Source organism: Lutzomyia longipalpis, chromosome 1 (genome assembly GCF_024334085.1).
Source record: "Lutzomyia longipalpis isolate SR_M1_2022 chromosome 1, ASM2433408v1".
NCBI classification, from domain to species: domain Eukaryota; kingdom Metazoa; phylum Arthropoda; class Insecta; order Diptera; family Psychodidae; genus Lutzomyia; species Lutzomyia longipalpis.
In genome coordinates, this window is record NC_074707.1 from 15,112,061 (window position 1) to 15,130,384 (window position 18,324).

The window sequence follows — 18,324 nt, forward strand, 5'->3', positions numbered from 1 at the left end:
ATCGGACTTGTAGTATCCGAGATATGACATGTCAAAGTTGGAACTCAATAATTTTCAAAATGGCGGCATAAATTTTTTTAATTTTTTTTTATAAATGGATGTTATAGTAGGCTATAATATATCAAAAAATGAAGCAAATTGATAAGGGCGTTTTCGAAATATTCATCGAAAACTAATCGAAAATTTTGTTTTTGATTTTTGGCCCCCTAGCGGTGACTTTTGAAACTTATGATGTTCTAGAAAGCTGCAAGGTTTGTTAAGAGCTTTCATTTGACCCCGGGTTGATCAAAATCGGTTAAGCCGTTTTCGAGTTATGGTCGATTTTCGATGAAAAATTGTGGCGGCCATATTGACTAAACGGCTTGACCGATTTTCGAAAATGAGGTATCGTTGGAAAGGTCTTGATGGCCCCTACAATATATAAAAATTTCAGACCTCTAGCTATAATAGCGGCTGAGATATAGCGAAAACAAAATTTTGAGGTTATCCAAAATGGCGTGGGGGGTAAAATTTGACGTCATAATCGGATGTCTTCCACCCGATATATGAACTTTGCCGTTTATCGCAAGTCTCTATCTATTACCGTTCTCTTGCAATTTCGGGTTGAACAACGGACGGACGGCCGGAAAAATTTTTTTTTGGCCCATACGTTCTTTTTTTGGAATGTGGGGACCCTAATTCGTGCTCATCCCAAGTTTGAGTCCGATCTGACGACATTCGATTTTGCTCGGTATACACAAAAGCTGTGTCTGAAAGAAACACAGCTAACTTCCTTTAATCGCGCGTGGAATGCCAACAACCCGGTGGTGTCTCACCTAGTATCCTCAGGGCAGCTATCAGTGTACCCCAAGACACGCGTGCATCCAACCCCGTTAAGTATGCCGTGAGTGTGGTCCGTCGGAAATTGGAGATTTCCCTCTGATCACTCTCACTCGCATCGGGGTGCCGTTGCGCAAAGAGCGTCATGAGCCGGAAGAGCTCCTCAACGGCCATTGCGTACTGCGTGGGATGCGGCGTGATATTCTTAAAGGCCCACTGAAGATTCTGATGTGCCGCCAATTGCCGCGTTAGCGTTCGACTCTGCTGACAGAACATCCGGAGGAGCCCATAGTATGCCGGGAGCATTGCACGATTGTACGCAACAATCTCCGATTCATCATGATCAGCTCTGAAATTTAACAAAAAAAAAAGTTAGAAATCTCCAAAAAAAAAAACTCTTGAAAAGAAATCTCTTACAAAATGTAGTTGAAAGCAATATTTCTCGTAATTTCCGGACAATTGACGACAATTTGGGCATTTTCAGGGCAATCTGTCGTTGCATGATGCCAAAAAGCGAGGAGGGCTTGTTTATTGTGATGTGCTGGGACTCCTGGCTCTGACAGACGTGGATGGAAGAGGTCCCAAAGTGCCCTAATGTGTGGGCCAAGCTGCAAAAAAGGCACAAAAATGTTATTAATCACTCTTAAAAAAAACTTGGTTAAAATGACTAAAGTAATCAGTGAAATAAGATTTTAACAGAATTTATTAGTCATTTTAACTGATTTTTAAGAGCTAAATTTTATATTATAGTTATTCAATGAAAAGATAAAAATGCAAATTTAAATAGTCAAAACAACAGAAAGTTAAAGAGCCGAATTAACTGCTCCGTCGGTCTTAAGGTTTTAGGTCAGACTTAAAATTTTTAAGTCGGGCTTGGATTTTCCTGATTTGTCCAGGAAAATATGTAAGATTTTCTGATTAAAGAATTTGAATTATATTAAAAACTAGTCAACCCGAGCCCCCAATCACGTGTGAACAAAATCCATTTTAAGCTATAAAAAGGGGGCGTATATTAGTAGGGGGATGAATAATACGGTACAGCGAAAAATTTTTAAAATAAAAAAATCCCGTTACCTGACCCTTCAGCAGAAAATGGGGTAAAAACAATTTTTCTGTGGGGGCGCTATAAAGGGGGGCTGGGGCGGAATCCCATATAGCGCTTGCAACTCGTATTGACCCCCTCTAACCCCATACCAAATTTCATCAAGATCGGCCCAGCGGTTTAGGAGGAGTTCATGTGCCACAGACAGACTTTTCAGCTTTATATATTAAGATAAATCTTAAATTGCATTGAATAGAGAGCAAAAATTTATAAAAGTTACGTCTAAGCCTGCATTATAATATTCTTATATGCATAATTCCACCGTATACCTATTTTAAAGAGAGCTTAAACGAATTTGATGCTTTTTGTTATTGCTGTTGTGTTTCAGGAAAAATCGTCAAAGTAAATTTTTAAAAAGTCAGAAATCAGAAGTTATGTTATGATTTTGACAGTTAATAACTTTTGATTGGATTGAGATATCTGCAAAGTTTAATTTGCTCTTTACTTTAAGCCGATATCTTAAGAATTGTAGCCAACAGAGCACAAAATGTGAAAGTTACTTTTTTTTAAAATAGAAAACGATGAAATATTCTGGATTCCGTGTCTGTTGATATTCATTTAAACCTTCAAAACGAATCTAAGATCGTTCAATTTCCAGACATTATACGACCAAATATTCAAGCCTTTTGAGCATTTTATTGTTTTTTTTTTAGACCCATACTTTGCCTTATATCTCAAGAACGGTAACAGATAGAGACTTCCGGTTTGAAGTTTTCTATAGAAATGTGGGTGTAAAATTTCATTTTTTCGCATTTTCAAAAACCAAGATGGCCGCCGTCCGCCATGTTGAAATACCAACAACCACTTCCCTTATAGCTAGAAGTCTGAAATTTTAGTATGTTGTAGGGCTCAGTGAGACGTTTACATCGATAATTCATACTTGAAAATCGGTCAAGCGGTTTAGCAAATATGGCGGCCTAAAGCAAAAAGCGTTTTTTCGATATATCTCGAGAACGGCTTGACCGATTTTGACCATCTTGGTATCAAATGAAAGGTATTGAGAAGCCCTACAACTGTTTAGAACATTCCAAGTTTCAAAAACATCCGCAAGAGGCGCTAAAAACAAAAACAAAAATTGTCTAACTTTAAGGGGCAATTTCTCCGAATCACGATCATAGATTTCCTTGAATTTTTGATATGTTGTAGCCTGACTTAATATCTTTCACCAGTCCGAAAATGAAGAAAATCTATGTCGCCGTTTAGAAGATATGGCCATTTGAAAAATTCTTGAATTTGAAAAGTTCTAAGAGCCATATCTCTTGAACGGATTGTCCGATTTTGCTCAATTTGGTATCAAATTAAAGGTTTTGCAAAACTCTACAACGGACGAAAAGTGCAAAAAACTGTTTTTGTTGTACAAAAATCCGCCATCTTGTGTTCTGGAGGTGACCTTGAAATGTATCGAAATATATGTCAGATTATAGCTTATTTCAATACCTTACCATAACTAGTCAAGAAATTTCTGTATGTGCAATAGAAGTTGAGATATAACCATTTTTGTCTTTCGAATTGATGAATTTCATAAAAAAAATCAACTTTGCCTACTAATACTACTTAAAAATTAAATTACAACGCATAGACTGACCCATCCGCGTTGTGGTATACCAACTCTAATAACTGGACGCGTTATGATTGACTTTTTCATATTTTCTTTTGCTCTGGCGACTACAATTTTCATGATATCGCTTTGAAATAAAAAGCAAAATTAATCATATCGTGAATTTACGCATCTTTTGGCGGTAGAAGTTTTCTGACATCTCTGTGTAATCAAAAGTAATTAAATATTAAAATCATGGCTTAACTTCCTAGCCATCCTTTACATTGATGGAAAAAATGGACAGAATATTTCAGTCAAGTTCTTCTTCCATCATTTAAATTGATCAAAACGATGAATTTCAGTAAAATTGACGAAATATTTCAGTTAAATCACATTGTGCAAAGTGTTAAAATCCTCTTTAACTGAATAAAATTGTCAAATATTTTCCACCAATTGAATTAGTCAAAATAATCAAAGTTTTGCTAGAAGTACATTGATGGTGGATTTTGACAAATTATTTCTGTTAAAAGCGCAGAAATATTTTTAGTGGTGTTATAAAATGCAAAAGGACAAAGATTTCAAATGGAAAATGATCCTTACCATTAATTTCTCAGTCTTTGAGACCATTAAGTAAGTCATGAGGGTGAAGTAGGCAGTCAATTTAGCCGTTCCATGCGATCCAATCTCCGTGTAGTTGCGTGCTTGTCGCAGGAGACGCAGCAACAAATTGAGGATGTTGTGAGCAATGATTTGAGCATCTCCCGTGAATTCCTTCTGTTGCCCATGCAACATGAGTTTGTGATGCGAACTCACGCGATAATTTGCCCTGAAAGATTGCGACGGAACTAGGCAGACAAGCAGATAGGCTGCTGCATTGCGTACGCGTGAATTGTTGTGCGCCAAGAGGAATGGTTCGACCCACTGTTCGGCCGATTGAAGGATCCAACTGTGGGCTATTTTATTCCTTGGCGCTTGCACGGCTAACCAATCAAGTGCTGACTGTGGGCAGTACTCAGCTGCATCCCACACACGCTGTAGCACCAATTGCGAGAAGCACGGCATCCCCGAGGGGCCAACTGAATTCTCCGTTAAGAGTGTGAGGAGCTTAAAGAAGGGCCCGCAGAGCTCCGTGTGCTTCGTCACAGCCGTGAATAGCATTGAGATTATCTGATTTGCCAGACGATCATCGAAGCGACACAGCGCATGGATTAAATGACGCGTCTGATGGGGATTTATGTTATCCTTAATTTGCTGATAGAGAAATGGGAACCCCTTGCCCCCGGCTATGGCGTTGTAGTCACGCGAGGAGAGATGTAATCGCAAATCCGGGCCTCGTGATCGCTCCACGAGAGACGCCACAAGCGCAATCATCTTGTCTAAACTCGCTGGACGTGTTTTGTCCACAGAGAGAGCTTCATCTGATGAATTGTCATCATTATCTGATCCAGTTTCAACCTAAAAAATTAACATTTTTATTCCCTCCAAAAAATTCTCCCTAAATTTTGCATTTCAAAACTCACGCAATCCTGAGTCTTGTGCCCAAGATAGAAGTCAGCAACATTGCGTATTATGTTAATCCGCAAGAGGAAGAGAGCCTCCTCTTCGCCCATTCGTGAGAAATCATAGAGAAGCCCAAAGAATTCCGATAAATTCCTCATATGTGCCTTTGCACTGCTCTCCATTAGCATTATCAGTGATTTAATGAAGCGTGTCACGCACGATGCATTCCCAATCTCCTCCTTTCCCTCCTCATTTGTCTCAATTTTTAAGTACAGCGATGAATGCGAGAGTCTAAGCAACAAAATCATTTAAAAATTAATCTTTTTTCCCTCAAAAAAAAAAAATCTCCTAAAAATCTTTCTTTTCTTCCTCACCTAAGTCGTTGTATGACGTGAATAACTAATCGTTGAAACATTTGTCGCACCATTTGATTAGGACATTGGATGAGCACTTGAACAGGCCACCACGGTACCTGTGACATGTGCGTTAGGAACCATTCGCACGCCTCTTGATTGGCATTGAATTGTTTTGTGAGAAGTTCCACCCAGAGCACCATTGTTGGCTTCTCTTTTGCATGTATAAATGTCTCAATGAAAAATGAAACCGACAGTTGAGCCGCAATACACGTGATATCACCCTGCATTAGCAATGTTTGTGGAATATGACCGCAAATTTGCCACATAAAGCTGCAAAAAAATATTTATTTATTTTTTAATTAATAAATAAAGGGTTGAATTGATAAATCAAGCCATAGAGGAGCGGTGTTCTTACAGCGTTGAATAGGAAGGAGGCAAAGAACGGAAATAAATTGAAATAAATGTGAAAAATTAGGGGAAGTTTAACCCTTTGAGGTCCACTCGTTAAAGAATTAAAATCCACAAAATGTAGTTTAACACTTGGAGGACCCAACATTTGACACAACGTGGAGGATCAAATTGGTAATAACTACCAGCTGATAAAATATGCTCAATAATTAATTATTTATCAGTTTATTGAACGAGGATCGAAAGTTTGATTAATTCTTAATGTCCTTCAAGCATTCCTACACCTAATTACTAAATATTTAGTTGAGAAAATCGTCACTGGAAAAAAATTGCGTCAAATCGATGCAAAATTGCCAATTCAAACGACTTTTTTAGCTACAATTTTACATAATTTATTATTGCGCCTAAATCATCACAAACTTTAATTCTTAAAGTAACTTTTTAGTCACTTCCGGCAATAAAATTAGTCCACATTAATTATTTTTGACTGAGGAAAAGTGAACAAGAGTACTTTATTTGGCAAATATGGGGAAACATAACCTCAAAACAATGGCTAAAATGTATGGGATTTTGACTGGTAAATATTACCAATTTGATCCTCCGCGTTGGATTCTGACTTTGACCTCAATTATCTTCCAAAGAAAAGACTTTTCTCGAGATTTTCTTTCTGCTATCTTAAAGTAATTAAAATTCCCTACACATAGATGCTAAATTCATCGAGATAAGTCCAATAGATTTTATTCTGTGATGATTTTAAGGTTCCAATTGGTAGCAATTACCAGTAAAGTCCTCCGAGTGTTAAAAAAAACTCTTTTCAAATCTACTTTGCACAATGAATCCGCCCCGAAACCGTGCTACAACCAATTAGATCACTTTGACCGAATCCATCAGCCAATAAGAACCCTTTTTGAATGTGACAAATTCTTCTTCTTATTCATTTGCATTTAACACTTTGAAGACACGAATTTCTAACCTCAAACTTTGAGCATAATTTTTTCTATTATAAAAAAACGTTTTCCCGGATTTTCTTTTGACGAACTTCTAGTATTTTAAGTCGCCTACACGTAGATGTAGAAGTTATCGAGATAATTTCGATTAATTTTAATCTATGGCGGTTTAAAAAAGTCAATTTAGCAGCGACTACCAGTTTTGTCCTCAAACTGTTAATTTCGAAGGTAATTAAATAGCATAATTAATATTTAATTTGAAACTATAATTGGCAAGAATTTCAGCAAAATATATAAATCTACTTTTAAATATCTCAATTTAGAAATTCTTGAAAAGTCTAACTTTGACATACGCGCCTCTTGCGGTCATCTCATGAAGCTACAACATTCTGCGCATTTGTAGGGTTTCGCAAAAGATTTTAATTTGAACCCGATTTGATCAAAATCCCTAGAACAGCTCTAAATTCTCTTAAATTAAATTAATCGTAGTTTTATAAAAGATAAATCGAAAAAATTCTATATTGTAACATTTAAATGGATTTTTAAGAGTGTTTGTTTAAGTCAAATTTTAACTAAATCTATTTAATCGAATTCTATTAACGGTTGCTAATATTTTTATGCAATTCTAACGTTTTAAGTATTCTTTCGAACATTTGACATTTTATTCCAACATCTAACTTTCCTTTTTTAACTTTTAACGTTCATTGTTGACAGTTTGATGTCTTTATTAATATTTTGCGTTTCTTTATGAACGTTTGGCAGCTTTTTTAACATTTGACTTTTCTGTTCTACCACTTGACGTTTATTTCTCCGTTTGACGATTTTTTTCGAACTTTTGACGTCTTTTCAAATCTTTGACATATTTTCTAACATTATTTGTTTCTTTTCAAAACTTTAAAGTGTTTTCATAACATTTGACGTTTCTTTTCAATTGCTTGACGTTTATTTCGATCGCTTGACGTTTATTAACGTTTTTTTGAACGTTCAACATATTTTTTTAATTGTTTCAAAAATTAAATTAAATTAAATTTCTTTTGACCTAAAAAAAACCTGAATTGACTGAATATTTAGAGTGTTTAGACACTCAAACACCCTCCCTATCTACGCCACTGAACGTGACGTAATTGTCTACATTTTTGAGTAAAACTTTCACCGTATCTTCATAAAGAAAAAATATTTTTTTGACGATTTTTAAATCATTTTTTTTTCAATTCCTTCCTGATCTTTCACAAAACTACGCGTACCTTTAATTGTTTTCTCCAAATAAAGAGTTTCCGCCCGTAGAAAGTGGATAAACTCCTTTTGTAAGAACACCGCTCAAATATTAAAAAAAGAAATCTTTTTCTAAAACAAAAAGAAAATAAACTTACTTGAAGTAGGTGTGCTCAAAGATATTCCGATCCTGGAGGAAGTGTTTGTTATCCTGCCAAATCCAATCTTCGAGCTCCTTGCTGAGAAGTGACTTTCTACTTGCTGTTGTTGGGGATTTGCTCGTGGCTACGGCCGTTGATGCTGCTACCATACTACCCTTAGCTTCTATATCACAATTAGTTCTATTTAAATTAGTTTTTATCAGTAAATCACTACTCGCGTCAGTCTCATTAGCGCACGCATTCCCATCTGATGTCTCCATGGCGATTGATCGTGGTTTTCCTTCTAGCAACTGTGCCGTCGTTGGTTGCTGCTGTTGCAGGCATGTTTCCATGTTGTTGGTGTTGTTATTCCTGCTGCATGTGTTGTTGTTATTTGCATTTAAGCTCGTTGCATCATTGACGCCACTTGGACCACTCTCCGAACTACTACTCATCGGATCTTTGTCATCCTTGTCGGGACGACGCTCGTAGAAGAGCATGTAGGCTGAATTGGTTTTCTCAAAGCTGAAATCCAAGTACTTCTCCGTGACGGAATCGTACGTTTTACTCGTCATCTCCCCGCCAAAGCATTCAGCTGCAATTTGCGATGGATCGAAGATCTTAACTTCGGCATCATTGAAGAGGAACCACCGATCACCGCCCAGGCCATTCGTTGAGCGTTCTTTGATGAAACTGTAGTAGTGCCCGCCGTCTGCTGTTCCCGTGTGCACCGTCACCCCCACGAGATCGTACTCAAAGTGATCAATAAATTCATTTTCATCCTCATCCATTTCCGTTGAACTCTTCTCACTTGCTTCGCATGTTTCCATTGAACTCTCCATGCTTGACGTTGGGGAGGCCTCTTTCTTCGCCTTCTCGCACGATGAGCCGCCTTCCATGGGTTCAACTGTATTGGATAATCGTGAATTTGAACGTCGCAGCTGCATCTTCTTCTTCTCCTCTTGATAGTATTGCGGCATGAGAGATTTCTCCGAATACCCAGACATGTCTAAACGCATTGGGAAGGAGAAGTGCGTATTAACCTTCTCCTTGAGCATCGTCACCATGTTGAAGGTGTAGCGCATTGTATTGAAGCAGAGTATCTGTGGGAGCTTCTTGAAGCAAGCCCGCTTCTCTGCACGCACCTTCTTGCCACACTGTGAGCACGTGTACATATTATCACCCTCCAGGGTATCCTTAACGGTCACCTCATCGAGGGATTCATGCAAATTCCGCATATCAGCCACTTGACAGCGTACCGTGTAGAACTCCTCAAGTGTCCGACTAACGTGGCCACAATCAAGGGATACGACGTTATTGCTCAAGACGCCACAAAAGAGATTTTTAATCAAACTCTTCAAATCCGGTGTCATCTCCTCGAGTTTTGACACGAGATCAATGAAAAACTCCGCCATATCCTTCTGTTCACCCGTATTCAACGGTTGATGATCCATCTGGTAGACACGGCAGAAAGATCTGGGATTGTAGGACTTCCTTTCGGACTCCATTAAGTATGCAAACATCCGTTGTAGTTCATGCAGTGTATTCGCATGCTTTAGGGCATTCTGTGGGGGAACATCGAGGACTGCTTCCCTTGCCTGTGGCATCATGTACAAGTGTTGAATGCACGAAGCCATATAGCAGGTTGCTCCTAAGTTCGTTAGTCCAACATACCCACATTCTGATCTTCCATCCTCCCTAGGCCAATAATCCCAAGGATACGAAGAATGCGGTCCTGATTTATGTTGCCCCATCAATTTTCCATGCAACAGAGCATAATTCTTTGCTGAATTCTTACACATCTCCACAAGAAGATCATACGCAGCAGCTCTAGCTGACTGAGACTTGCATTTAGGCTTCTGCCTATTGTCCGCCGATGGCAGATCAAAGAGACACTCAAAGATCCTCTCAATAAACTCCTGCCCGTCGGAACTTTGCTTGAAAGACGGATCAAACTTAATGAGGTTCGCCATGAGATTAATCAGCCCCACAAGTCCATCATCTTGATGTCCATGCCTCATTTCCAGAAAGTCACGCTCCAGAATACTCTTCGACACCTGCCTACAGAGATTCTCAATGTCAATTGCCGATGTTTGCGGTGCATCGAGACCCTCCTTCATCATTTCCGTCGTCATCGTATCCACGAGTCTACAAAGGAGCCAAAAGTAGTCACGACAAGCCGGTCCATACGGCTCCTTTCCCTCATCCGGAGACAAATTTATATTCTGACTTTGACACGTCATCTTCTCAGCCGTTGGGAGGAAACTAATCAGTTTTGACAGAAGCGGTGCTGTAATCTCGTAGAATGTCTTTGCATTCCCCAAGCAAATGCGATAGAGCCCAGCACAGGCCTCCCTCCGAACTGCCGGTTCGGGATCATTGAGAATCAGTCTCTGTAGCCAAGTACAGTTGTCCGGATCCGACCACAGTTGTTCACGTGCCTGCGGCGATGAATGGACAAAGCACACAAGGAGATTCATGGTGAAATGGATGACTTGAGCCCTACCCCAGATGCCGGTTTTGAAATGATGTGGATTCAGTGGTAACGATGAATCCGTAAGGATGGACGAGAGTCTCTTAAGTGTTGGCTTAACCACCATCATGGGCAGCATGTATTCATTGAGTTTCGGAATTGTTAGCAGTGTATCATCCGGTTTCATCTCCTCCATGCCAAGAAGGCAGAGAATCCGCAGCAAACTCGCTAAACAATCATGCCTCCACTCATTGAAGTCATCCCCACCGACACTTTCATCTGGCTGCAACACTCCTGACATGAGGATATCGTACAACTTCCTCAATCCACCACACTTGACAAAGATTGTACTCCAGGAAATTGTTATCTCCGGACCAAGAACTTTCTTTGCTTTTATCACATCTGGCTGAGGAGGTTGATTCTCTGCATCAGACGGAGGAACATTTTCCGCTTCTGCTACTTCCATCTCCTTCGCATCTCCTTTCGCAGTTGCATTCTCCTGCGCACTGCTTGTATTCTCAGCTACCACAGCTTGTTCTTCCAGTTCCATTGGTGTGCTCGATAGATTAGCATCACCGTCCACCTTTTCAACCGAAGCCTTCTTACTCTGAGCTCCTTTTGGTGAAATCTGCCCTTTTGAAGCAGCCTTCGCAGGATTCGTTGCTTTTACCGCTTGAGCTTTTGTCGGAGTCTTCTCAGCCACCTTTCCTGCTGTGAATTTCGTCTTGCAAAGACTCTCAACAATGTGAAGGGAATACATGAACTTTTGCAGATTTCTCGGATCCAGAAGATCCTCAACATTCATCATTGACGGCTTATCCGTAGCATCAGTTTCCATTTCTTCATCACCCTTCCCGACTTTCATGATATTCTTGAAGTTCTCAAGGAGCGTTGGGCTCGTAGGGAGCATTGCTAGAATGTCCCAAACTCTCCTTGACAGCAGTTGAGCCTTTGTATGCGGTTGACGGTTACCACCCTTTCCGAGAGTCTTCATATCACCCAGAGTTTGCATTAGTTTGAACAGCTGCTCAAAGTATTTCGGTTGCAGCAGCAGCACCGTTGGGAGGCATTCCTTCGGCGGTGGCGGCTGCAATGAAGGATGATCACCCGGATCCCGACGCCGGCCACTACTTCTCCCGCCCAGAGACACGTAAACCATTTGATTGTCTTTAAAACCAACATCTGCAAGACTCCTCTCGTCGTATTCCGCCGTTATCTCCTGACCTTGCGTGATTATCCGCAGAGGGCCTTCACTAAGAAGCAAACCCAAGACTGGAGCGGTGGCTCCGCTTGATTTAACCCCGCTCTGAATGGATTCCCACCATTTAGCCACTTCAGCCTTGAGATCAGCCACGAGGTCTGTTGAATGCAGATGCAGGATGGACTTATCGGGAACTCCAGCTGGTTGGAGGATTATCCGTATCGGTGGCCCTGGTCCTTCACTCCTCAGAGCACTATGGCTTGCAATTCCCTTCCCTTCAAGCGCCCAACGCCTCAAGTGGTACGCATAGCGTCGTCTGAACGTCTCCAAGTGTGTATTGAGCAGCATTAGAGCACGCTGGACACACATTAGAGCGTGCTCCTGATTGTCCACATTATTCAAATCCTCCGCAGCCTGCGTCAAGTGATTCATGCATTGCGCGACAAATTCCTTCTCCAACTTCAACTGTTGCCCCATGTAGTAGGAGTTTATGTACTGAATTGCAGCCAATGATACGTCCGTATTGCTGGCACGCAGGGCTATCTTCCACAGATGACTCATACCCACAATATCCAAGGACATATCGGATCCTGTGTCGTAGTGCGCTGCCAAACGGGCTAGACTGCAGAGTTGCTGAAAGAGCCCCAGAGCAACCATTGAGATCCCTTCGGGACGCAGCTCTGGCAACTTCCGAATGTACAAATGTTGCAACGTATCAATCCCAAGGGCATGCTGATCCCCACTCCCCTTTGCCTGTGTCTGTAACCAGGCGAACAAGCAGTCTGAGCATTCGGGATCATTCGCCAACCACGCCCAGAGTGCGTCAACTTGCTCAAGGCTCAACCGGAAGGGTTCCGGGGAGCCCATTGAGCTGAACACCGAAGTGAGGAATTGCAGACGTACCTGTACCTGCGTTAGATGACTGTACATTGGTACACCGTTCTGATTGAGAATCTGCCCCTGATTCTGTGTCTTTGTCGACACGGCGTAATACTTGAGGTTGTTGAAGAAGTGAAACATCATCTTGTGATGCCGTTCAGCCCACATTGTCACCTGATGCGTGTCCGTGGCACGAAATTGCTGGAATGACGCAAACATCTTCGGCAGGAGGCGCAGGCAAACAATAACGCTCCTATTATTGGCTAAATTCATCAGGCATCCCTCGACAAACTTCATGCGAATAAACTTGTCTGTGTTGAAGCACAAAAGTGTCCCGAGAGCCTTTTCCGCTTCAAGTGCGAGAGATTCACCCAATTGCCCGATTTTGTCGTCCTGCAGGAGATCCCACAGAAGCGTATTCCCCGGCTGACACACATCATTCAACTTGAACGTTCCCTGTGTTGTTGTCGACGTCGTTGTTGCTGACGTCGTTGAGGAGTTTGTACTCTCCTGACTTGACTTCTCCACTGCCGCAGCTGCTGCCTTTGTCGCCTTGACACCCTTCCCCAGGACATTGGTAATGGTCCGTGTGCGTGGCAGTGTGAAGGCAGCAAGACAGTGCCCCCTGGAGGCCAACTGTTCCAACTCCTCCTCACACGGAGAATCCTCATCGTCAAAATCCGCCATATTCTTCTCACTCTTATTGCTCATGGGCGACGAGTAGCTCCCATCATTCTCAGCACCGCTCAGCAAGTCCATCAGCTGCCCCTCCGAAATGGCCCCAATGAAGGAACCATCAGAATGGAGGTGACTCAGCACAGCCGACGGGAGATGCGTCTCACTGCAGTCACTGTCATTGCCCACAACAGCCCCATCGCTGTGAGACTCCCCGTCGGACATTTCGGCAATTTGCTGCATTTGCTTCTTCGACAGCACACGCATCTTTCGACGCTTCCGGAGGCGTTTGCGCATCACGGAAAAATTCTCCGTGCCATCCAATCCGTCATCGCTACTCGATCCATCGGGAAGAATGGAAATCCTCTTACCCATTATGGTCAATGTTGGTGGGATTCCCTTATCCAGCTCCACATCATCCACTACATCTGCCTCCACTTTTGTGCTCTCTGTATGTGTGCGGCGGGGAGGGAAAAGAAAGGAAAATTTCATTGAAAATTCCCATCTTTCAAGCATTTCTTGGAGAGTTTTTATTAAATAAATTAAATTTTTTATGGCACCCAAGACACATTGAAAGACATTTAATCAAATATAACGATTGTAGAATGTTTATAAATTCTAGTCATGATGAATTTGAGACTTTGTTTTGGTTGCAAAATAAATTTTCTTAAACACATTATTATGAAATAGTACAGACAGAATATGAAAAAATTTAATTTATAGGACGAAATGTGTCTTGGCTAAAAAGTCTAAAAATAATTTAAATTTTTTGTCCCATCAAATCTTTCAATTATTGTTTACAGTAATACAAAAAATAACAATTTTGAATTGATTAGATAAAAAGAGATTTTCTACAAAAATTAATGTTTTATGGCATAGTCGAGATATATTCAAGAAAATTAAATTTTTATGTTATCTTTTGTAACTTATAATTACAATTTGTAAGTTTGTGACCATGTTTTGGTGACAAATATTCTTAAAAAGATTAAAACAGATTGCAGCTAAAAAGATAAAATTTTTATAGAACGAAAAGTATCTTGGCTGAAAAAGAAGTAATTTTTTAGAGAAATTCTAATTTTTGAATAGAACATAATGGGAAAATAATATTTTAGACTTATTTCAAGCATGGAATTGATAAGTCAATAAATTGTCTCTTAATTTATAAAAAAATTCTAAAATTTTATTGCACAAAGTGTGTCTCCGCTATAAATTCATTTAAAAATATTTAAAATTTTTACGAATTTCTTTAATTCTTTTGAAAAGAATTCAAAAAATTGTTAATTAAAAGAGAAAATAAAAATTCTCTATACCTACCCATAATATTTTTAGTTTTTAACTTTATTTGCAAAACGTTAAATTTTTATAGCATAAAATGTGTCTACGCTAAATAGTTTGTAAGTAGGGACTATTTTCGGACAAGATTAGTCTTGCAAATCTTTTCCACGAATTTCTAAGAAATCTTGCAATTTATGGAAAGAAAGAAAATAAAAATATATTCCATAGAATCATCGTCCCACAATAAATGATTTTTTTTAAATAAATTAATTTTATTGGGTGAAGAAAGGAATTTATGCACGGGTATATGAAGGATGATCCTCTATCGCAGAACAATTTTAACCCATCTCATCTTGTAGGGGAACATAAAAAATAGAAGAATCGCGAGAGAAACTCCCCAATATCCACTGGGATCACATAGAAAAGTGCAGTGAAAGTACAGTCCGGGAAAACATAACCTCAATTTGGGAACAACATTTAAATGAATAGGGGAACCTTTATTGTGTTCAACCAGCGTGGCATCGGGACCTCTTGAGCTTCTTTATAACCTTCCCAACCTTTCCTGCCTACCCGGATGAAGATTTGAATGATTTTTGCTTCACTTCTGTCTTTCCGGACTTCCCGTCGTTGAGTCGCACTCCAAGAAGAGAAAAAAAAACTCCACGACGGGATGTCCGGGAAGCCAGAAATGAAGCAAAAATCATTCAAAACTTCATCCGGGTAGGCAGGAAAGGTTGGGAAGGTTATAAAGAAGCTCAAGAGGTCCCGATGCCACGCTGGTTGAACACAATAAAGGTTCCCCTATTCATTTAAATGTTGTTCCCAAATTGAGGTTATGTTTTCCCGGACTGTACTTTCACTGCACTTTTCTATGTGATCCCAGTGGATATTGGGGAGTTTCTCTCGCGATTCTTCTATTTTTTATGTTCCCCTACAAGATGAGATGGGTTAAAATTGTTCTGCGATAGAGGATCATCCTTCATATACCCGTGCATAAATTCCTTTCAATTTAACGAGAAATATATATATATTTTTTAATAAAATTCTTCAGCCTTTTTCCCGTTGATAACAATTATACATAAACATCTCTACATATCTCATTTAAAAAAATTCCCAGGGAATTCCCAGCGATAAGAAATGCGAAGAATTCTGCGAATTCTAATAAAACATTTCAATAATAAAACAAAAAAAAGATGATCTTGAAGTTAAAATTCCAAGAATTTTTGCATTAAATATGCGCTCAAATTGCAAATGAAGCATAAATCAATGACTTAAAATGAATATTTTTAATTAAAAGAAAAAAGTCTTCTGGGAACTCACCGTCTGTTGTTTCACCGCAGCAATTCTTGTGGCGTGCCTGTTTGCAGGGCGGAGCTCCTGAGTCGGAACCCTCAACTTCAATTGGGCTCTTCCTACCCTCGGAACTATCCTCCTCCTGCTGCTCCTCCTCGCTATTGCTCCCTTCGATGCTGACACTGTTCTCGGAGCTTGAGGCAACAGTGGCCACATTGCGCATCAGGGCACTCTGAGCTGCCGCACTGACTCCCGGAACGGATCCACTGAAGAAGCTGTCGACGCTGGACTGGCGGCAGCTGTCACGAGACCAGATGAGCTTCGTGAGAGCCGAAGCGATGTAGATACTCTGCTCTGTGTGCTCTTTGGGGTCAAGCCTGCAGAGGAGCTGATAGAGATGCATTGCCGGACGCGGCGCGAGATTCTTCACGAGCGCCGGGAGGATGTCGTAGATGGGTTTGGAGCAGTGCTTCAGCTGTGCTGCCTGCCAGATGAGATTGATGTGATCTTCGGTGATTTGGTTCTCCACCGCGAGGAAGTTGAGCACAATGTGACTCTGCTTGATGACCTCCACGTGGAGATTGGGCCCAAAGAGGTGCGAAATGATTTGATTCTCCGTCAGCCAGTCGGCTAATTTCTGCCCGACAACCTCCACTTCGGCCACAGTGTCGGACGTGCAGATGTCATTGAAGAGATTAATGTGGGCATTGATCTGCGCCATCCCCGAGAGACGCATTGTGAGGGTGGTGGATGTGAAGTACTTGAAGGCAAGCGTGAGGCCCTCCATGTCGAAGGTAATTTGCGAATCGAGGGGATCCTTGATGGCGGCCCACATGAATTCCGCCATGGATTTCGTGGCGGGCGATCGGAGGTCCTGATCGTTGAGCTTGCACATGTACTGGAGCACCTTGACGCGCAGCGGGACAAACAGCTGAGCAATGCTGCGGTAGTTGAGCCAGAGCTTCACATTGGAGATGGCAGCTGTGATGGCATGAGCCGTAGAGACGGGAAGATTATTCTGCTCGAAGCAGAGCGCCATGGCGGCAAAACCGCCGCAATTGCAGAAGACAGAGACATTCCGGAGGAGGAAGGCGGGGATCTCGTTGTCGTGGAGATCACAGAAAATGCTCAAATTGTTCGCATCCTGGGCCGAGATGTCGTCCAGCCGCGAGTGGACGCCGTGCTTGTAAGCCACGTACAGGGGGAAGTTGAGGAGGAACGCCTTGGAGATCACAATGAGCACCCGTTCGAGCTCTGGGAGGCTCCACGTTGATGAGTTGGTGGCCTCTTTGGGTTTTGCGGGATTCTGCTGCTGCGGAGCTGGAGATGCGGGTTTTGTCTCCTCCTCCGCCGCAACCACGACCTTTGGCTCCTTCGGTTCCTTCTCCTCCGTCCCACTTGCCTCCCCTTCGGGATTATTGTTGTTTGTTTGACTCTCCTCGAGGATTGCCTTGATATTCTTCAGCTGGGATATCGTCAAACATATTATAGACTGCACAATGAGGTTGAAGCGCTCAAAATTCTTCACGTCCCTGTAGCAGCACATGCATTGCCTGAAACCCCCAAAAAATGAAAGTTTTTACTTTCCGGAAAGGCTGTTTGGGAGGAAAACTCACCTCTGTGGCCATGTCTGGATGTAGGCGAAGGCAATGTCAACCTCATTCTTCTGGAGATGCTGATGCTTGAGTTCGTTGTTGCTGATACGCGACTCATCTGCGGGCAGAACAAAGAAAATAGAGAATCCTCCTAAAATCTTTCTAATGCAACTCCCAAATGGCAAAATCCCTCCCAATGCGTTTGACAGATGAACAAAGAAAAAACTTTTCCATTCCAGCTTCACGTTCCTCTGCCACAAAATCCCCTCCTGGACACTCTTAAGCTGCGGAAATGCTTCCCTTTTGCGGTATTCAGCACATTTGGGGGGAAAAGTGAAGTGAATCAGGGAGAAAAATGGAAAACAAACCCCAAAACTTCCAACATTTCAAGCCCACTGAAAACACGCAGAAATCCCCAAATTCCTCCCAATTTCCCCGGAGAAGTCATCCAGGAAGCTTCTCCTTGTTGCCCAGAGTGTCGGAGATGGGATAGAGAACAGGGAAATGCCCGGAAAAGTTGATCTGGCATCGGAAAGGGCTTGCCACCTTCCATGAAAAAGCCCCAAACTTACGGGTGGTGAGGAGATGAAGAAAATCCGCGCACACGTCGCACATTATAACTTAATGCCCGATCTCTGGCAACATTTGTCGCAGAAACCTAATCAATTTTCAACTAAATTCAACAAATTTTCACGCTAAATTTTCATTCACCGTCGTCGTCGAACCACGCTGAAGTTTTCATTTACCGTCGTCGTCGAATCACGCTGAAGTTTTCATTCAGTTTTGACACATAGTATCGAAAACCGCATTCGAGAATCGAGATTTCGGAGATTTCCACAATTCAAATTCATTGACAGTTTGTGTTTTTCGCAATTTTCTCTCGTTTTCCATCGAATTTTCCAACCGGAAGTA

The 18,324-nt window shown here is 41.4% G+C and overlaps 1 protein-coding gene across 1 annotated transcript in view; it reads right to left on the minus strand.

The window, feature by feature from the left end:
- LOC129791240 (ubiquitin carboxyl-terminal hydrolase puf) overlaps nucleotides 1-18,178 on the minus strand; it is a 25,802-nt gene extending 7,624 nt beyond the window's left edge. Inside the window, exons 1-9 of the mRNA XM_055829310.1 lie at nucleotides 17,985-18,178; nucleotides 17,434-17,530; nucleotides 15,845-17,370; nucleotides 8,040-13,698; nucleotides 5,333-5,644; nucleotides 4,979-5,249; nucleotides 4,059-4,913; nucleotides 1,237-1,427; nucleotides 816-1,168 (exon numbers count right to left, since the gene is read on the minus strand). Of these exons, the coding sequence (XP_055685285.1) occupies nucleotides 816-1,168; nucleotides 1,237-1,427; nucleotides 4,059-4,913; nucleotides 4,979-5,249; nucleotides 5,333-5,644; nucleotides 8,040-13,698; nucleotides 15,845-17,370; nucleotides 17,434-17,530; nucleotides 17,985-18,027 (9,307 nt within the window). The 5' untranslated portion in view covers nucleotides 18,028-18,178. The remainder of the gene's footprint in view (nucleotides 1-815; nucleotides 1,169-1,236; nucleotides 1,428-4,058; nucleotides 4,914-4,978; nucleotides 5,250-5,332; nucleotides 5,645-8,039; nucleotides 13,699-15,844; nucleotides 17,371-17,433; nucleotides 17,531-17,984) is intronic.
- Between the last annotated feature and the right edge of the window lie 146 nt (nucleotides 18,179-18,324).